The sequence below is a fragment of the Primulina tabacum genome, chromosome 12 (assembly GCF_025594145.1).
Source record: "Primulina tabacum isolate GXHZ01 chromosome 12, ASM2559414v2, whole genome shotgun sequence".
Lineage (NCBI taxonomy): Eukaryota > Viridiplantae > Streptophyta > Magnoliopsida > Lamiales > Gesneriaceae > Primulina > Primulina tabacum.
Genome location: NC_134561.1, coordinates 5,806,081 through 5,828,375, shown reverse-complemented (window position 1 = coordinate 5,828,375; position 22,295 = coordinate 5,806,081). Strand labels below are relative to the sequence as shown.

At 33.9% G+C, this 22,295-nt stretch overlaps 1 protein-coding gene across 2 annotated transcripts; it reads left to right on the top strand.

Moving 5' to 3' along the window:
• The first annotated feature begins 13,979 nt into the window (after positions 1-13,979).
• Positions 13,980-21,963, top strand: LOC142520620 (uncharacterized). 2 transcript variants are annotated; one of them, XM_075623672.1, is made up of 4 exons: positions 13,981-14,208; positions 14,406-14,450; positions 21,461-21,493; positions 21,594-21,963. In XM_075623672.1, the coding sequence occupies exons 1-4, from the start codon at positions 14,169-14,171 to the stop codon at positions 21,767-21,769; spliced, it is 294 nt and encodes a 97-aa protein (XP_075479787.1). In that variant the 5' UTR covers positions 13,981-14,168; the 3' UTR covers positions 21,770-21,963. The 2 variants fall into 2 exon arrangements, with proteins under 2 accessions (XP_075479788.1, XP_075479787.1); XM_075623673.1 differs by lacking the exon at positions 14,406-14,450 and having other exon boundaries at positions 13,980-14,208.
• Positions 21,964-22,295: the final 332 nt, after the last annotated feature.

Here is a 22,295-nt window from a genome sequence, read left to right as displayed (position 1 = left end):
GGGATTTTAAGATCGAAATTTGATAAGTTGATGAATATTTTGGGTATAAAATAAAGAAAGTAATATATGATAAGTATGGTCATCCGTCTTTTATTATTGGGAATTGTAAGAAAAAATTGAAATTCGAGGTTATAATAGTAATAACACTAAGTCATTTGGGTGTTTTAAAGTTGCAATTCGAAAATAAGGATTTAGAAGGTAAAAATTAATTGGGATCAAGGAGACGTAAGAACATTCTAGAACTTAAGTTTGATCAGAGTAGCGCAACGGAAGCGAGAATTTTTGGGATGCTAGAACTAAGTCTAAACCTTGGTTTATTAAAGATAAGCGAATTTCGAGGACGAAATTCAATTTAAGGGGGGAAGATAGTAATGCCCCGAAAATTTAAAGGTCCACGCGAACTACATGCACAAATTATTAAATTCTTTGTGTATTTCAATTAAATGATTTAATTGTATTAATTAATTATGTGGTGCATGTTTACATGTTTAAAATATATTTTTCTATATGGTTGCATTAAAATGTATTTTTAAAAGGATATTCGAGTTGCGATCGAGGAACGGAGACCGAAGGCTGAAAAAAAATAGAAAATGTTTTTATTGGAATAATTGCTTTTAATTATTTAAAATGTGGGTGATGCTTTTCATTATTTTTGAAAATAAGGGGTTTTGAGGTGATTTTATACGCCGGGACGTAATTTTTATCGGTGTTGGTTTTTCAACAAAAATACGAACTTCTTGACAACCCGGCTAATAAATTCACAAACTTATTTTAACAAAACTATTTTTATATTTTTAATTAAAGTCTAATCAAGCACTATTGGGCCTATTTATCTACCTAATGGGCCTAAAGCCTTGCTTAGAGATTTGATTAGTATTTAAAATGTTAAACACCCCAAACCCTTCCCACTATCACACGGGTCAAATCAGAATTTTATCTCCCAAACCCAACCAAATACACGGCACCCAACACCACAATTTGAAGAAGAAATAATTGAGAAAGCTTAAGGAGAATTCAAGCCAAGGTACTCGCCCCGTTCTTCGCAAATCGTCAACGGTTTTTCGTGCGTTTAAAACGCGATTTCTTCCTTTTCTCATCTTTCACACCATAGTAATTATTTAAAATTGTTTTGCATGAAAAACATGGCACATAAGATGGAATTTTTGTAACAACATGCATAGGTGTCTTAAACTTGTGTGTTTGCTTCCCAAAATCATGTTTTTATATTGTATAAAGGGCTGCCATGATTATGACTTGATCAAGCATGAATTTACACAAGTTTAGGGTCATAAAACTCAACCAAAAACGCTGCACACGATAACAGAAACAAGTTGGAAACGTTATGGAACAATTCTTGGACATAGGTGATCGTGTGGTTCGGCTTTCATGAGAGGAGGGCTTGGCTTGGGCTCGGTTGGGGCCAGGATCGAGCTAAGACCAAGGGTGAGTCAAGGGAAGAGTCCTAGCCATGCTAGGACTCGAGACAGGTGGACTGGGAAGGATTCCTACCCGAGAAATTCTTGTGAGGCTGCACAGGTTTCAGGAGCTTGTGCAGGGAGGAAGGGCTCGGCCAGGGGGCTGGGCTGGGTTAAACTAGGTCCTTTAGGGTCTAGAGAAGGTGGTTTAAGGGTGGGGCAGGGGTTTTATGGGTTGGTTGAGGCAGAGCACGAGAAAAACCAGAAACGTGAGGGATGCATGTAGCGCACAGGTTGCTGCCTTCTTCAGGTGGCTCGTGCGCTGGGTCCAGGGGCTGGGTCGGTCTGGGCTTGGTCTGGGCGTGGTCTATGGAAGGTTAGGGTTGTGAGGGGTCGAGTGGTTAGGGCTTGGAGGTGTCCTAGTTGACAAGGGAACCTAATACACCAAGGATACTAACTCACGCACACATGCAGAATAATGGGGTCTAGTTTCAGAAGGTTTTGACCGAGCATGGGCCGGGTTTTTGGGCTGGGATTGCATAGTAGGGTCACTATATGGGTTGGCTAGGTTTTGGCTTAAGGTGGCTCGGGCGTGGCTCGAGTAAATTGGGAGATGGCTCGGTGTGTTCGTCGAAGGGTCAAAAACGAAAATTAAAGAAGGAAAAATTGATCCAAGGGTCCACGGGTGTGGCTCATGACTTGGAAGGGTAGAATAAATTATAAAAAGGTTATGTTAAAAATTTGGGATCAAAATAATGAGTTTTGGGATTTATTCGGGATTTAATCGCCGCACGAAACGCTAATTAGCGAGTTAATTGAAAAGAATAGTTTATGCTTTATAAAATTATGAAAAATTGTAGTTAAGCTCAAATAATTATTAAAAGGCTAAGTTTTGAATTTGGGAATTTTATATTAAGGTTTGGTTTAATTCGTGATTAAAACGCATTAATACGTCTTATTTAAAGATTAATTTAAAAGTCATCGATTTAGGCCAAATAAAAATTTGAGAAAATTTATATAAGCTTAAATAATTATTTGGGACATATTAGAGTCAATGAAATTAATAAAAAGTTAAAAACGTGGAATTTTACGTCCAGGGGTAAAACGATCTTTTTACATCTAGAAATTAGTAAATGTCATGGCAGTGCCCTGAATACTGTTTTATGTGCTAATATGATTATTTTCAATGGTTATGGATGTTGATTGAATTTTTATATGTTAAAATGTTACTTTTAAAACGTTTATGGATTTTATTGTTTAATTATGGACATTTAAAAGACATGTTGCATGCTTGGTTTAAAAGAAAAACGTTATATGCATGTTTAAATTTTATAAAGTGATGAGAATATGAAACGTTGAAGGAAGTGAAGTAATTGTGACTAATACGATGATATGTTGGAAATTTCGTGAGGGTTATGGTCCCAGTGGGAGCCCGACGATCGTTTTTCCTTGGATACAGACATGTAGATGTATACGATGATATGTTAATACGTAAGGCCAAGGCCCAGTTGACCGGTGAGAGTGTTGCTGGTGTCCTCGCAGCCCAGTACTGTGGTTACATGTAGATGGATCCATCGACCAACACGTAGACGTAGACGTAACACGAAAGTCACAATTAACGATCCGAATTCAACGAAAGGAAAAAGGAATACGTATATGTTGATGATAATATGAATATGAATATGTTGAGGATGATATGATTAAGTTTATGAAAATGTTTATGTTTAAAGTTCATGCATCATTATGAAAATGTTTTATTTGAATTTTATGCATCATGAAAATGTTTACAAAAATATTATTGTTTAAAGTTTATGCATCTTAATGAAAACGATATTTAAAGTACAAGTATTTTTCACTGTTATATGTTAACACTATTACGTATTACTTGTTATCAAGGATATGACGTGTTGAGTTTTTAGACTCACTAGGTGTGATTGATGCAGGTGATTATGATAATATGTTAAATGGAGGTCTTGATGGTTGATCTGACTGGACTGGAGGTGCACATAACCCGAGGACCTGCGCTAGTTTTCCGCACTAGTTATGATTTATGATTTTAAGTGATGTTAAAGATATTTTTACGAAAATTTATTTATGAGTGATTTTTGAGAGGTTATAGTATGGGCTATACTTTTCAAATAATGTTTTTGGGTTGATAAAATAGTTGGTTGTTTTACTTTTAAAATGGTTCCAAAATATTTTATGATTCGGCCGGATGCTATGTGAGGTTTGGAAAAAAAATATAGCACGTTTTAAGAAAACGTGTAGCAGACGTTTCAAAATGCAATAAACAAATATACGCGAATTTGTTTATGAATGTTCGGAGACTTCAAATGCTCCTACGTCACCCCTTCTTCCCCTTGGAAATGATTCACTAGAAGACTTTGATTTATACAACTCTTTGTACAAACCCACTCAGCTTAGGACTTACACTACTACCTAAACTGAACTCCTAGCACTCAAGATTGTAGGCAGCACCTCAGAATCAACATATTGTTTTATGTCTCATATGCAAAGACTACATACACTAGTTTATTGTCTTTGTGCAAGACTCACTGAACTAATCTTTGAAGTTCAACTCTCTTGTATATGTGTGAGTGATTGTGTCTGAGTAATTTTTCTTTTACAGTGTACATCTCAAATGTATCCTCACACAAGGGCTTGTGCTCTCAACTAGCTGATTTCTTTATGCTAACTGCACATGCTTTGAATCCCCTTCAAAAGCTCTTGTTTGATCTTGTAGATGTTGTATTTATAAGCCCAAAAAATGATATATAAGTTAGACACAAGAATATGAATGTTTGAAAAGTTTCTGTGCTGTTTCTGATATTGCAACGGTCAAATTTGTCTTGCTGGACTTTTTATCGACTGGTCAACTCAACTGGTTGTTCAGTTCAACTGGTCAGCTGCTAGTTCAGTTCAGTTCAGTTGGTCAGCTGCTGGTTCGGTTCAGTTCAGTTGGTCAGCTGGTTCAGTTCAACTGGTCTGGTTCAGTTTAACTGGTTCGGTTCAGTTTCAGCTGGTCTAGTTCAGTTCAACTGGTTCAGTTTCAATTGGTCAGCGACAGCTGGTTCAGTTCAGTTCAGCTGGTCAGCAGCTGGTTCAGTTTAGTTCAGCTGGTGTGCTGAAATCATCCTAGCTGATTTCAGTTTGTGCAGAACCAGTAGCTTCATCGTCATTTATCATCATATTAAGTATCGATTCAGACTTTGACTTCTGAAAATGATTTGTAGATCATCATCTTATCTTTCCAACGCATACTGAATCGCGTAATTTCGATAACCGAGCTGAGAGATATGACCATAATACCGCAGCTGATGAAACCTAACTGATTGCTATTTTTGTATGATCAGTTCAGTAATTCAGCGATCAGTTAGACCATGTTAATATCTGATTTTTCTCAACTGACATGCAATATGACTTTTTTCAAATTGAGTGTTCTAATCAGTCAAGTTGGCGTATTGTGATTAGGATCATCTAGCTGAGAGATATCTTCAAAACACCGAAGCTCGCTAGAAATTCGGTTTGGCTGAATTCCGTTTCAGTTTGCTTCTTATGTTTGCAACTTCACACTTGAGTAAATATGTTAGAAACACAATAACAAGTTTTGTTAACATCAAAATCAAGATTGTGAATATGAAATGTTCCAACAATCTCCCCCTTTTTGATGATCATAAAACTTGGATAAACAATCGATTCAACTAACATATTTTTCCCCCTTTTTGTGTGAATTAAAAAGTCATATTTTCAAAACATTTTAAGCACAAAATTTTCTCCCCCTCAATATTTAAAAAATAATCTCTCATTAAAATTATAATGAGTTCTCCCCCTATATTTTTGAAATTTTGAAAATTTTAAAAGAAGATGGATAACTAACCAATTTCTCAATTGCTCGTTTTCTGCTACAACACATATGCTCTACCTTCAATGAATAAACTGCTTTTTCTCGGGCATAAGTAGGCTGCAAATTTTATACCGCTGTAAACCTCTATGAGTCTAGTTTGCAACGCAAAATGTGGTTTGTCATTTGGAAACTCGAGCAAGGAGATATGCCATTTTTCCTACGGTCGCTGCAAGCTGCACGAAAATTCAAATTTGCATATATATGTTTTTTAAAAAATCTGAAATTTTTGAATTTTAAACATCAAAATCAGTTTCAATGCTCTTTCAAGAACAATCCGCTCTGATACCAATTGACAGGATCGATTGGGGAGATCATCGTTGAGCTACAATAGCTCGGTTCTTGAAATATTGAACACCGATGAATTAAATCGAGTTTGGTTTAAAAACCCAGCGGAAAATACTCGAAATAATCCTTCGTAGAAACAGATTAAATATTTTGTAAAGCATTTAAAATATAAGCAAGTTGAATGAGTAAAAATATTTTGGTTGAAGCATTTTATCAAACACTTGATATGCAATAATTTTTTATTTAAATAACACATAAAATGCTTCAACAATGCATCTTTAAAACTATGAAAATGATAATTAAATGCAATAAAAAATAGACACGAATTTGTTTATGGATGTTCGGAGACTTCAAATACTCCTACATCACCCTTTCTTCCCCTTGGGAAGGATTCACTAGAATACTTTGATTTATACAACTCTTTGTACAAACCCACTCAGCTTAGGACTTACACTACTGCCTAAACTGAACTCCTAGCACTCAAGATTGTAGGCAGCACCTCACAATCAACATATTGTTTTATGTCTCATATGCAAAGACTACATACACTAGTTTATTATCTTTGTGCAAGACTCACTCAAATAATCTTTGAAGTTCAAATCTCTTGTATAATGTTTCTTTATTATCTTTGTGCAAGACTCACTCAAATAATCTTTGAAGTTCACCTCACAATCAAAAGCTCTTGTTTGATCTTGTAGATGTTGTATTTATAAGCCCAAAAAATGATATATAAGTTAGACACAAGAATATGACTGTTTGAAAAGTTTATGTGCCGTTTCTGATATTGCAACGGTCAAATTTGTCTTGCTGGACTTTTCATCGACTGGTCAACTCAACTGGTCGTTCAGTTCAACTGGTCAGCAGCCGGTTCAGTTCAGTTCAGTTCAGTTGGTCAGCTGCTGGTTCGGTTCAGTTCAGTTGGTCAACTGGTTTAGTTCAACTTGTCTGGTTCAGTTTAACTGGTTCGGTTCAGTTTCAGCTGGTCTGATTCAGTTCAACTGGTTCAGTTTCAGTTGGTCAGCAGCAGCTGGTTCAGTTCAGGCCAGCTGGTCAGCAGCTAGTTCAGTTCAGTTCAGATGGTGTGCTGAAATCATCCTAGCTGATTTCAATTTGTGCCAAACAAGTAGCTTCATCGTCATTTATAAGTATCTTAAGTTTTGATTCAGACTTCGACTTCTGAATATGATTTGTAGATCATCGTCTTATATTTCCAACGCATACTGAATCGCATCATTTCGATAACGGAGCTGAGAGATATGACCAAAATACCACAGCTGCTCAAACCCAACTGATTGCTGTTTTCGTGCGATCAGTTCGGTAATTCAGCGATCCGTTAGACCATGATAACATCCGATTTTGCTCAACTGATGTGAAATACGACTTGTTCCAAATTGAGTTTTCTTGACTAATCACGTTGGTGTATTGTGATTTGGATCATCCAGCTGAGAGATATCTTCAAAACACCGAAGCTTGCTAGAAATTCAGTTTGGCTGAATTCCGTTTCAGTTTGCTTCTTCTGTTTGCAACTTCACACTTGAGTAAATATGTTAGAAATACAGAAACAAGTTTTGTTAACATCAAAATCAAGATTGCGAACATGAAATGTTCCAACAAAATACAACATGTATGGATTCTTCAACATTTAAAGAGCTTTTATTAAAAAATCTATAAGCTTTACTAACTGAAGAATATCCAAGAAAATTCCCTCTGTAGATTTAGCATCAAAAGCTTTTAAATAATTTTTGCCATTATCAAGAATAAAACATTTGCAGCCGAATATTTTGAAGTAGGATACCAAATTTTTTCATCCATGTCAGATCTCATATGATGTTTTCAAATGATTCTTATTAATCATTGATCTGTTCTGAGATTAACATGCAGTGTTTACTGCTTCTGACAAAAAGCTTTGATAAATACCAGAATCAGCAAGCATTGTTCTAGCAGCTTCTTTAAGAGTTCGATTTCTTCTCTCAGCTACACTATTTTGCTGAGGAGTTCTTGCTTATGAGATCTCATGCTTGATTCCAGCATTTTCTAAAAATTTTGAAAGATTTTGATCGATAAATTCAGTCCCTCGATCAGACCTTATTCGATCAATCCCAACTGACTTTTCATTTAATAATATTTTGAAAAGCTTAATCAGTTGTGTAGCAGTTTGTTCTTTGGATTTGAGAAAAATAACCCAAGTAAATCTTGAAAAATCATCCACAACTACTAAGGTGTATTTCATTTCCCCTAAACTCATGACTAGTATTGGACCAAAAAGATCCATGTGTAACAGTTCTAAGCATCGGAAGGATGATTTACAACCTCTGTTTTTGAATGAAGATCTTACTTGCTTACCAAACTGACATGCTGAACAAATTTTATCTTTTGAAAAGTCTATTTTGGGCAAATCAGTTACAAGATCATGGTTACTCAGATAAGCAATAGATTTAAAGTTTAAGTGGTTCAACCTCTTATTCCATAACCAGTTTTTAAAAGATTTGGAAGTAATGAAACAAACTGGTGCATAAGGTTGATCAGTCCAACTGACTTTGTAAGTATTTCCACAACGATTGCCAGTTTGGATGACGTCATCAGTTGAGTCTCTAACTGAACACGTGTGTTTGTCGAACTGAACTGAGAAATTATTGTCGCATAACTGACTGATACTAATCAAGTTACACTTTAAATTCTCAACTAGTAAAACATATTTGACAGTAAAGTTACCATGGATAAGCTTACCCTTACCCACAGTTTTACCTTTGGAGTTGTCTCCAAAACTAATGTTTGTTCCAGTGTATTTGATAAGTTGAGATAGTAGATTTGCATCCCCCGTCAAATGTCGTGAGCATCCACTGTCTAGGTACCAGGTGGATTCCTTGTTTGTACATGTCACCTGCAATCACACACAGTATATGATCTTGGTACCCATATTCATTTGGGTCCTAAACTGATTAGTTCTTTAGGAACCAAGACTTGGACCAGTCTAAATGACTTTCCAGTTACTGTGTTCCAAATAATTTTTCTCGTCTTTTGGGTATTAAGTGTATGGTGTGAGGAAGAAACAGTATGATTTATACCCTTTTTCAACTGACTGTTCTTTGATACCGTTTCTGAACAGGCTTACAGTTGTAATAATTGTAATAGCCATTCCTTGAGTGCTGATTTTTGTAACTGAATCGTTTAGGTGACCAGTTTCTTGAATCAGTTGAATTCTCAGAGCTATATCCAATTCTATACCGTTTGGCTCTGTTCTTACTTTCAGTCGATTGAACAGTTGGTTTACTTGGTTCTGAGAATTCATTTACAATAGTTGATTTTACAAAGGTAATGTACTTTCTTTTGATTTTATTCAACCTTGGCTGTGTATCACTTGCAGAATTTTCAACATGACTGTTAAAGCCTAAACCAGTTTTATCATCAACTGATTTTTGTGAATTCTGCATTTCAGTTAATGTAACTGAAGACTTGTTCCAAGCTTGAATCAATTCAGTATGTTTTGAATTATCAGTTTTTAACTGATATATTAAAGCTTGGTTCTCAATCATTTCAGCTTTTTGCTATGCAATCTCCCTTTTTAGACTCAACACTTCAACTGACTCATCAGTTTCAGTTTTGTCAACATTTGGATCATTTTGCTCAGCTCTGACCTTTTCAAATGATCGAGCAAGTTTGTGATACTCATTTACCATGTCATGCAATGTGGTAATGAGTTCCTCACGAGTGAAATCAGTAGACCTGAAGTCAAATATATGTTCACTTGTTGACTTCAGTTCAGCATCATCTGCCATTAAGCACTTGACTTCTTCTTCATCATCACTTGAACTGATTGGACTTTCAGGTTTTGACTTCTCAATATCAGTTTCTACCCACTTTGACTTACTCTCTTCAGCTAGAAGCACCTCATGTTTCTTTCTGAGAGATTTCTTGTCATCCTTGGTTCTTCTTCTGTGCTCATAGGGCTTCTTTCCCTTTTAAGTTGATCATCGACTTCCTTCTTTGGTTTGGGACAGTCAGCAATGAAATGGCCAGTCTTGCCACCGTTGTAGCAAGTATAAGGTTCTTCTTGGGAGTGATTTTTCTGATATTGTTTTTGGAAGTTTCCTTGATTTCTCCTCATAAACCTTCCAAACTTCTTGACAAACAATGACATTACGTCATCGCTCAGCTGATCAACAGATTTGTCAACTGAACCAGTTGGTTCTAGCTTGACAGCAGTTGTGACATTTGATGTAGAAAGTTCCCCTTCTCTGGTTTGTAGTTCAAACTCGTATGCCTTTAGATCAACAAACAAATCGTGAAGTTCAACCTTGTTAAGATCCTTTGATTCACGCATAGCCATAGTCTTGACATCCCATTCTTTTGGAAGACCTCTGACCACTTTAAGTGCTATTTATTTATTAGAATATACCTTTCCAAGTGCATTCATCTCGTTTATAATACCACTGACCCTCTCATCATATTTGTGCATAGATTGACCAACTCTCATCTTGATATTTTCAAACTTCTTAACAGCAACTGATAGCTTGTTCTCTTTGGTTTGCTCGTTGAATCAGTTTGTCCTATAATTTTTTGGCAGTTTTGCACATTTTGATTTTGCTGAAAGTGACTTTATCCATCGTTTTATATAAGATGTCCTTAGCCACATTGTCAAGGTTGGCTTTCCTTTTATCCTCAGTTGTCCATTCCTCTCTGGGCTTCTCAATGCGATGAGGTACCCCATCAGTTATTGCAACTGCTGTATATGCCTATAAGATTTTCATGGGACCTTCAGTAATGATATACCACATGTCGTCGTCTTGTGTAGCTAAATGAGTATGCATTCTGATTTTCCAGTCATCGAAATCTTCTCTGGAAAACATTGATATTTTATTGAATGAAGACATGATGATCAGTTTGTGGATAAGAATATTCTGGGACAAGATTCAACGGCTCTGATACCACTTGATAGGATCGATTAACTGATGAAGGAGTGTTTAGAAGGGGGATTGAATAAAAACTCACGATTTTCACAATCTTTTCGAATTTTGAGTCAGTTTAGTGACAAACTGAAACTCAGAATCTTGTCAGTCGATATCAATCAGTTAGCAATAAAGTGCGGAAATAAATTGACTGATAGATAGAATGAAAACTGAGATGAAAGTACACGAGATTTTATGGATGTTCGGAGATTTCAATCACTCCTATGTCACCCCTTCTATCACGAGGATAAGATATCCACTAAAAGACTTTGATCGATACAAACACTTGTACCGACCCACTTCAGTTTGGACTTAACAATGTCAAAACTGAAACTCTTAGTTTACAATTTTTTTCACAGTACTCAACTGAAATTAGCACAACTGATCTCTTTTAAGATCGAATTTACAACAAGATGATTTGTGCTAGTAAGCTCGAAAAATAGCCTAGAATGCTACAAATATATCTGATAAGTGTGAGTTTCTAATTCTTTTGAATATGAGTGAGAATTTAAGCAGAGTAACAACAAGATTGATAGAATAGTGAATCGTTGATTGTTGGGATTTTTCAATTGCCATTCTCTGCTATTTATTGGCTTATCTTCAACGGTAATAATCAATGTAATTTGAATCTTTATATCAGTTGTTTGTCACATCATTATCTTTCTGACATTCGTACACTGCAGCTTTGCGGCGTTCCCACTATTTGTTGCAGTCTGCTTTGTACTGTTGTCGGTTGAATGTCCTTTTTGTTAATTGATGATGTGTGAAGTTGAAGGATCACCTGATAAGCAATAGCTGATAAGCTCACAACTGAATGTAGCCACTGATCAATTTCCAACTGATCAGTGGCTTATTATGCATAAAACTAGAGTTTTCTTTTTTTAAAACTCTTCATAATGATGCACAAAGGGGCTGCCATGGTAGGGGTACCTGAAGGGATATTTTTCCACATTTTTAAGGGTCCCTAGGTGTATGTTTAAAGGCTGGAAAATATAGGACACCATTATGAATGAAAATTGTACTAGGGTACGGTTGAAGGGTTAGGCGTGTTTGGGGCTGGTAGGTTCGGTCCAGCAGCATGTCATGGGTTTGTTCTAGGTCCTAGGATGGTTGGGTAGAGGCTGGACATGGTGGTTAAGGGATTGAGTCGAAATTAGCCTAGGTTAGAATCATATTAGGACTAGAACTCTTGGTTCATAAAAATTCAGTAGCTTCCTAGATGAGTTCAAGGGACTCAATGGGCTTGATTTGGGTAGAATATGGTTTAATTAGGTGTTGTTAAGCTTTGGTTCAAGTTTGGTAAAATTTGGTTAAGTTTCGAGTCCATAAGTGTCAAAACTGGGAAGTACGCCTAAGTTTAAAAACGAATCGAAGAATATATCAAAAGGCTAAGTTTTAACCATAAGAAATATTTATGGGAGTGTTTTAAGGTTATATGTTAAGTTTGGAATGATTTGGAATGTCGTTTCCAGGTCTAAGGATAAATACGAAAAATTATGCTGCTAGGAATAAAACGGTCATTTTACACCCGAAAATTAGTAAACATCATGGCATTGTCCTGAATGCTGTTTTATATGCTACTATGATTATTTTAAATGATTATGGATTTTTATGATGTGTATTTAAAATGTTTATGGATTTATAATATGTTAAAACGTTTATTTTAAATGTTTATGACTTAATATGTCAAAATATTTATTCTCAATGTTTATGATCTAAATGTCAAAATGTTTATTTTAAATGATTATCATTTAATATTTTAAAATGTTGATTTTAAAACGTTTATGGCTTTTTATGATTTTTATATTTTAAAACGTTTATTTTACATGTTTACGGATTTGTAATCTGTTAGAGTGTTTATTTTAAAATGTTCATGGATATTTATGATTTAAATATGTTAAAATGTTTATTTTTAAATGTTTATGAATTTTTATGATTTAATATTGACATTTAAAATATATGTTGCATGCTTGGTTTAAAAGAAAAATGTTTTATGCATGTTTAATTTTTATTAAGTGATGAGAATACGAAACGTTGAAGGAAGTGAAGTAATTGTGACTAAATATGTTGGAGATATCGTGAGGGTGAAGGTCCCAGTGGGAGTCCGACGATCGTATTTTCATTGATACGAATATGAATACGAATACGAATACGAATACCATGATATGTTAATATGTTGGCCAAGGCAAAGTTGACCGGTGAGAGTGTTTCTGGTCTCCCCACCGCCCAGTACTGTGGTTTTATAGATGGATCCATCGCCCAATACAAATACGAATACGAGTCACAATCACGATCTGAATTCAACAAACACGAATATGAATATGTTAATACGAATATGAATATGTTGATATGAAAATGTTTACAAAAATGTTTATGTTAAAGTTTATGCATTATTATGAAAATGTTATTTTAAGTACAAGTATTTTTCACTGTTGTATGTGATTTTTATACGTATTATTTTTTATCAAGAATATGATGTGTTGAGTCTTTAGACTCACTAGGTGTGATTGATGCAGGTGATATTGATAATTATGATGTGGGAGGTCTTGATGGTTGACTTTGCTGGACTGTCGGTGCACATAACCCGATGACCAGGACTTCTATTTTTCCGCACTTATGATTTTAAGTTTATGATTTACGATAAATATTTTACGACTTTTTAATTATGCTTTGAGTAGTTTTTGAGAGGTTTTAGTATGAGCTATACTTTTCAAATAATGTTTTTAGGTTTGGTAAAACATTTAAATGATTTTATGATTTGAACTATTTTCCTTTGAATTTTTAAATATTAGTTGGTTGTTTTATTTTCAAAATGGTACAAGATATTTTTAAAATACATATATATTCGGCCGATTTAGTAAGAAAAAAAAATTTCTAATATTTTTTAAGTGAAACGAATAGCAGACGTTTCACAAATATTATATATTGATACCAGATTTACAATATATTTTTTACTGAATTTCATCCGAGAAAAGAATTGTTGGCCAGAGAGTGCATAAACATTTTTTGTATGAATTAAGGACTACATAATTTTTTTTCATCTAACAGGAATTGAACAAAAATATAACTATGATGTTGGGGATTTATTAATCATTTACTCTTATCCTATAAATATTTGTTATAGAAATTGCATTTTTTTTATGTATATTCGATTTTTTTTTGCAAATTTGGTAATTTTGTTGTCAAATTGCAGTTTTTGTACCTTATCTTTGTTTTTTGTAGTCAATTTTTTAGTAATTTTTTCGAAGTGATATTGACGTGTGTAATAACACATCGACACTTTTAATGAAAAAAAGACTAAAATCACCAAAAAAATAAAACATAACATTTTAAAATTGAAATTTGATAATATAAAAAACTAAAATAGTAAAAATAAAATATACATTGCCAACATTCGATTTTTCTTAACTATTATTTTCGTTTTTTCTTTTCATTTTCCTCTAGTTAGGAATTTTCCGACGGGCTTGGATCATGGATTAAAAAAAAACCAAAAACTTTGGGTCTCATTGATTCGATCTCTGTTTTTTGGGCCCTATATATCGATCTCACTGTCTCGCTGTATATTCATTCTTTGTTCTTTGTAAAACGCAGAAGAGAATTCAGAGGATTAAATTCAGAATGACGCTCACAAATTTCAATGGTGCCGGTGTCGGTTTTGGTAATATATTTCTTGATAAAATGCTTAAATTCACTTATTACGCTAGTTTTAATCTGTATCGATATTTGTACTCCGGCTTTCTTGAAAAATGTTACTTTTTCGTGTGTTTGCAGTTACCCTTTTCTTTAATTTTTCTTTTGTTTGACGATTGTTATGATGACGGGTTTTTCTTGAAATGGGATTGAAATTTCGTTCAGGTTTCGGAGTTGGCTGTGGCTTTGGTGTTGGATGGGGCTTCGGGGGTCAGTTCCCTATAACCTGCTATTGAAATTTTGTCTGAGAATAAGTACCTTTAATTTGAATTTTCTGAAAGGTGCTATGGTGAAAAAAAGTTAAGATTTTGTGCTGAAATGTTCACCAGAAAATACGTTAAATTTAGTATAATCTTCTTAAAGATATGCATAATCTCATCCTTTCGACTTTTCACAGTTCAAGATTTGATCGATTATGGTAATGAGACTGCTGTTTGAGGTCTATAAGCACACTCTTTTAAAACAAATATTACACCATCTATAAAGAGGATTGGAGTACTTAGACGGCTTCAAACTAGTAGAGAAATTGAATATTTATGAATCGACTCAATGACCATAGGTAAACGCTTGTTTTTTTTTCACATTTATTTTTATCAGGTTCTTTTGAGTTTAAAAACATGATTTATTATTACATTGTTACCATGGTTTATGCCTCTGCCTATGCTTGCAATGACCGGAGGTAAAATATAATAAGGTTATTAAATTTTTTATTTTTAAAAAAAATTTGAAGATGTAAAATATATCTAGGTTGAAGCTACCTGGCTCAAGCTTGAAGATGACGTTGAATTGTTCGTTTTCATTACAAGTTCACATTTTTCTTTATGAGGACAAAAACAAGTGGTATATTCTATGTCATTTTATTAGTCAAGTTGATATTCAATGTCATTATATATTTTTTGAGTAATCATTTTCAATTTTATGAGAATATAGATTATAACAATATAGACAAATACATGTTACATCATCCTAGTGTTAATTTGATGACTTTGGAAGAGTTTAATTAATGTTTTATTAGTACTTTAATGTGGAGGAAAGTTGTACGCATCCCTTAATTGCATATGGCATTTAGTTTAAGATCTTGCATATTAAAATAAAAAATTTAAAAATTAATTAAGAAACATTATACAATTATGAATTATAAAAGAATATACATTGTAGACATTACTTGTAACTACATAAAACTAGTAAATTTTACCCCATAGGGTTTTTATGATATATTTTTAGATATTTAGGATTTATTCACAGAAGTTAGAAAAGATTAATTAATACTTTTATTATAAAGTTGTAATTGAATGTAATCTAAATGTATTAAAATTTTAGTTTAGAAACCAATATTGTGTCATTATATTTACATAACATGATTTACTCTGGTAACTCATGATATCTGCGTCAAATATTTTTATGCAGTCAAGTAATCAAATATATAGGAACTAAAGGGTGGGAACTATAATATATGAAATGAGAGCTACATATTTAGGAACTAGGGGGTGAGAACTAAATGATGAATGTATATTACTATATTATGACTTATGTCACAAGGAAAGACGAATCATCTCTTATCACCGAAATCAACATCTTTGATAATGTTGATCTTTATGAATAATGGAGCCGATTTAATTGTCTCTGTGTGATGTTCTTAATATCAAAATCTGTGCTGGTATCCGTAGTTCAATTGATCGGCATAACAAAGTCAGAATTGGTGAACGATGTTAATGAATATTTTGAGTTTTCGAATAAAACTTTTCAGCACCTTGATTCTGATGCGATCACATCATATAAACGAGGGATATTGTAGCTCATCTAAAGACATTTGAGGTTGATATGTCTAAATCTTTCTTGATGTATTATTTTGAACACAAGGAAAGGTTGGGCAAATTTCATAAATGACTTCAAATGAAAGCTAAAACAATCTCATTTGTCTATTATAATTGTAATATGGTTGATATTATGTATGACATATGGTGGATTGACTATTGATCTACAATTGATATTTCAAATACCTTGTAAACCTAAGGAAACCACTACATAGTGAATACTGCATTTATTTAGGATGCAAGATGCATTTGTATTTGAAGGTTGAACATGGAGTTTGGTTTTAGGCGGTGGTTCTGTTTTGAAAGTAGAAAAGTAATTGATACTTTGAATTTTACTAATTTTGAGGCTTCCATCGATTGCATGAAGGGAAAGGAGAGTAACAACTCCAAAATTGATTTCAAGAAGAGTGAAATATAAGAAATCATACATTCAAATATTTGTTGTCGAGATATAGAGATACATAATTCGAAATATTTTATCTTTCATCGATGATTCATGATACATGTACATCTACTAGTTTCAGAACAAGAAAGTAGCACTTGATCTCTATAAGATTTTAATGTTGAAGCGGAGAAGTGCAAATCAATCTCTAATTACTACTTCTGCTGAGAAAGCTGAGTTGATATCTTGTTTTGATGTTACCTTCCATGGTATGCAGATGGAGAGTTTCATTTATATGTTTAGAATCATGTATTGAAATTCTAACCTTTAAGGCTACATTTGGTTGGATGATAAAATTATGAAATGATTAAGAGATAAATGATAAAAAGAATGATTGAAGTAGATAATGATAAAATAATATTATGTTTGGTATGATTGTTAAAAATGAGATAATTAAGAATCTTTTGATTAATTGACAAAATTGCCCTCCACTTCGGCGGCGGCCGGCGGCCGGCAGCGACGGTGGTCGGCCGGTGACGGCGGTGGCGAACTGCCGGCGATCTGCTGTTCGCCGGCGGTCGACCGGTGGCGGCTATGGCCGGCGATCGGCCGGTGGCGGCCGGCCGGCGATCGGTGGCGGGAAGTGTTGGTGAGTTTGGATATAGAAGAAGGGTAAAATTGGAAAAATAGGTTGGATTAAGAGTTGAATAAATAATCCTAGAGGATGAGGAGTGATTATTTTATCCCAGTTAATATAACCTAATCATTTATAGGAGGGATTGACTTGGTTAAATAAAAATCGTACCAAACATGAGATTAGGTTGGTTAAAGATTCAGAAACCTACCTAATCCCCCCAACCAAACGCAGCCTAAGAATATATCGTATCAATGCAGCTACTGTTAAAGCAAACAGAGCGACATTAAGTATTTAGCCATAATAGAACATGTTAAAGAAAATATAGTTGTTATTGAAAACATAAGGAGTGAATTGATGATTGCTAATAAAGAGGCATGCCACTACTAAAATTTGAGAATCATATAGAAAAAATGAGATTTGGTCCTTCATGAGAAATGAACATATGAAGACATTTTGTTTCCTAGATAAACGCGTTGTTCACTTTGAATTGGCTTCCTGAGATTTTGTATACCCTACGAGGTATTCAAAATATGGATGGTAGGTCTAGAATTCATCCACCAAGTGTCACAAATAACATCAACCATATTAGATTAATAACGGACAAATGAGATTGATTAACTTTCATCTTAAGCCATTTCTGGAATTTAGCACAACTTTTTCATTTTTCACTTCTTTTACAGAAAAACACTTGCATTCTTTTTTATTCCAATTTCCACCTTGTGGCGGTATTTACCTTTCCCTTTCTTTTGCTTGGTTCTGATCTTTTACCTTCTATCATCAGTAATGGACTCTCACCAAATTCCATGGACAATCTTCTATTCTCCTAGAGACACATGGTCATGAGTTCATTGATTGACCATTTATCTTGATGTATATTGTAAGATATTTTGAAGGGACTCTATTGTTGAGGAAGAGTGTTCGAAATTTAATGCATAATGAAAATTCAGACATACAATCCTCCACTGTTTTTAGTTGAGCTTCAATGTCCCTCATCTGCATTATGTGTCCATTCACCTTTTACGGTAATTAGCGACAAGTTGAAAAACTCATAATCATGGTATTAGCGAGTGGCTTTTCCGTAGACTTGAATTGTTCATCAGTGGTGTTCAACAATCACTTTACTATGTTACGTTGATCTACAAAATTACAAATATCCGCTTAGATTTTGGTCTTTTTGAAGACGATTAGATCGCTCTCTTTTCTCATAAAGATCAAAATCATCAAAGATGCTGGTTTCAGTGATAGGAGGTTGTTCGTTCTTATAGCATAATCTATGTCATCCACCCCAATTGAGGGCCACTCTCTCTTTCCATATATTATGCACCGCTTTGTTCTAGATTGCCCCTTTTCATATTAAAAAACTTGTAAATGACATGACTTCATAAAAATATATGTTATAGCTTTAAAATTTTGAAGCAAATGTCACGTTTTACAAATGTAAATCAAGTAATGAAAATCTGTTGACATAAAATTTGCATGTGATTCAACTTATAACTTTATAAAAAAATAATCAAATCCATCTTTTCAAGCACGTGTGGGTGGTTTAACAAAAAATAATTTGATATTTTATCCTTATTATTTATAGAGGTATAATATAAATATATAGAGGGTACAATTCATTATATTTATATAATTAGTTATAATTAATATCCATTATGCAATCTAAATCCACTTAGTACATAATTCAGGATGTAGTGGCTACTCCTTAATTTCTTTAAAATTATATTGTTCATTAGACATTTTGTTTCCAAAAATTTCTGCTTCTTTTTATTAATAAATAACTATTGTGTAGTAACTCAACTAACACTTTCCAAGAGTGCTCATAAAAAAGTTTGGTTGAACGAATACTCATTATAAACCAATCTCCTTTGATAGAGTAATGGTCCCAGAAAGTCTTAATCATCTCTAGTAAGTATATTTATTTTACATAAAATGATCATCTCATATGAGATATGAGATAAATAGGATTGAGGTTAGGATCTGGAATTTTATCTCTACAGATTTCTAGTTATCCAGATTGGACTCACTCTTGTATTTATAATGGAAGATTTTGAGTAAATTAGCAGCTCGAGTTCATTCCAAAAAAATATTCCAAAAGATCGAATGGTTCCCTTTAACAAGTCTTGAATCGTAAATGAGTTCATGAAGTTCTACTTCGCCTAAAAGAGTCATTAGTTTTCACGATAAATTGCCCACTAACATGATCCATAACTCAGGATCATAACATATGTTATCAATGGAATGTTATACTAACATTTTTTGTTAGTTCTGGGCTTAGAGTATAATCTTGGGCCTAAAATTTTCTTCTTCTTTAAAATATGGTAGATAGTATGTTCGTTTGTAAAGGGAGAACAAAATATATCTAACATTTGCATATGAATTGATGAATTTGATTTGGAGAAAGATATTTGATTTGAGGAAGGATTTGGAGAATGTATTTCAAATGTCATTCAGTTTAGGTATATTTGAAATCCACCACAATTATTATTGAAATTGCTCAACTTAAAATGAGGTATGTAAACTCGCTTGAATTTAGTTCGTCCAAACAAATCAAGTAGTTTGAAATCATGGATTTAAAATAATCCATCAATCCAACCACGTCTAGGACACTGAGATATCTATCTAGAGAGGTCTTGAACTTTAATTTGCATGTAAATTGATGATGTGAAGAACCCTTGATACTTGTGTATAACTGAACATTGGTTATTCTGTGTTTTCCCCTTTGTTGAACTAATTCTTTGATTTGTTATTGCAAGTTGTCAGTCTGTGTAGTTTGCAGACCAGAATGATGTTTTTAGTAGATAGATGGTCGATCTGTGTAATTTATGTTTTATTGTACTATCTCCAGACAGTCGTTTCGCGTAATTTACATCTTAAATGATGTGTGCTGTATACACTATAGTATAGTACATGATGTGCCATTCCATTTCTTTCAATATTTTGAATTGCACGACTTTTTTGAAGACCTTTATTGCTGTAAACCACTTGAATCAATATCTACATCTAAGTTTTGATAAATCTATTATATGGTTTTATTGTAATTTAGTTGAAGTGATGTCTTCCATTATTGATCTATCTTAACATTTTTCAGAGTAGTTTTGATAAATCTATTATATGATTTTATGGTAATTTAGTTGAACTGATGTCTTCTGTTATTTATATCTCTCAACATTTTTCAGAGAGATAAAAGGGGTGATAGCTTTATAACTGCATGTGGATGTTGGACTCATCATGGACCCATATTCTTTTAAAATTCAACTAGTTAGGATCATATATCTGCTAAAATATTTTTAAGTTCGATGCTTAATAAGAATGTAGATCAATCAATAACATAAAACCATTAGCGAGAATAGGATATATATCGGAGGGAATGGAACATTGTGTCCAGGAACTCTTGTGTACTCGACTTGCAACGTGTCCATATTTTGGTCAAACTTTTCTCATAAGCTGTCTAAATCCATATCATTCAACTGGGAAAGTATACATTCCTCAAACAAATGAACTATAAACTGCACCATTCAAGTAATTGTTGACTTGTAAACACGAGTAGATTATACAATATTGAACCGAGACTAAGAAATTAACTATTACCTAATCACCATTTCTTGATTCATTTAAATATTTCATTTCCAAATTCAGGAACTCAATGTCACGTGAATTGCGTCTTTCCAAATTGGCAAATAGCATAAGATACTTCAAGATGTTACTCGTTTGTATCATGGTCTTATCATTCCACTGTTGTATGAAATTATGGGACACTGCCGACAATGGGGAAATGTTTAAATGATAGTTCTAAGAGGAACTATTCAAGTATATTTTGGGAAGTTTTAGTCAGTTAGCTACCAGGGATTATATCCATATAAATCTGCTACTGATTGGTAACTGATTTAGAGCTTAAACAATTGAAGCTGACTTAGACGGCTTTGTGCTTTCTCATACTCGGATGTGGAACAATTTATTTTCTTTGTGCATGGTTTTATACATAGTCCATGTTTTTTTTTGTTTTTGTGGCTTTTGCAAATACCCACTCGAGATGATAAATTTGCCTTTTTCAATATGCTCAAGTTAGTTGCTACTTCCAGGCCGCTTAAATTTGCGAAAGCGTGCTAAATATGTTATATCAGTTACATAAAACTTATATATGCTCATCATTTGTTGGTGAACATTTACAAATTTGTGCATTATTATCTTTTATGTTTACATCTCAAAAGGGCTTATTTCTTTAGTAAATTTACATGTTCAGCATAGGCATTATTGAGCTATGTTACTATTAAATCATTACTATTTCCAATTTTGCTTCTACATTGGTACTTCATTTCGTTTAATTTAGTTGCGGGTGTTGATTTTTTTATCCTAATATGTGTTAAACTGGCATAATAATTTTCAGGGATGCCTTTCCACTTCTTGGGACTTGGGGTTGGTAAAATCGCATCCAAACGTTTTATGAAGTTCCTCACCCTCTATTTGTTTTTTTTCCTATTCTTGATCTATTCCTTTTTTTTTCCCCTTCGATCTTTAAGGTGGCGGCTGCGGCATTGGGCTAGGACTAGGGTGGGGATTTGGCACAGCATATGGTAGCCAATACCACAATTCAAGAACAACATTCCAAGGTGAAGCATTTGAGAGTAAAACCAGTGAAGGAAGTGTTTCCAAGAACTTGTTGGAGAACGTTAAGAGAATTCACTCGTCTAGTTGACATTTATATGGACCTTCATTTGCAAAGTATTGACACAGTTTTAACTTGAACATGCAACTTGAAATTTGTATTTAGTCGAATTTCCGCGTAACATCTCACCATGTTAGCAATACTCTTTGATCCAAATGTACTAGGCCATTGTTGTACACTAGTTAATACTCAGAAACTCTGCCAAGCAAGGCTTCTGTTGACTTTGTCGGGCCTCGAAGTTGTCCCTTTCTTATTTCTTTATTCCGTTTAACTGCGGGGCTATAAGTTCAATGTGGTTTTTTTAAAGCGAAGATGCCAAAAGCACAGCATAACATGGCAAGTAGGTAGAGCCATAGCGTTGCATGTCTAGGCGCAAATCGAGGCACTACCCTTTAGTGAAGTATGTAGCTTGGTCATGAATTTCATGTGTTTTTGGTTTCTTTTGCTTTCTTGAATTATTATGTGTTTTTGCATAATTGGATTCTGAAATGGGAATTGATCTAACATTGAATATTTTGGAAGCAAATGATATGGGTATATATTCCAAATCCATGCT

Excerpts from the sequence above, each read along its gene's own strand:
- LOC142520620 (XM_075623672.1), top strand. The coding sequence starts at position 14,169 with ATGACGCTCACAAATTTCAATGGTGCCGGTGTCGGTTTTG. Across the intron at positions 14,209-14,405 it reads TGGTGCCGGTGTCGGTTTTG|GTTTCGGAGTTGGCTGTGGC; the intron begins GTAATATATTTC and ends AATTTCGTTCAG. Across the intron at positions 14,451-21,460 it reads TGTTGGATGGGGCTTCGGGG|GGATGCCTTTCCACTTCTTG; the intron begins GTCAGTTCCCTA and ends AATAATTTTCAG.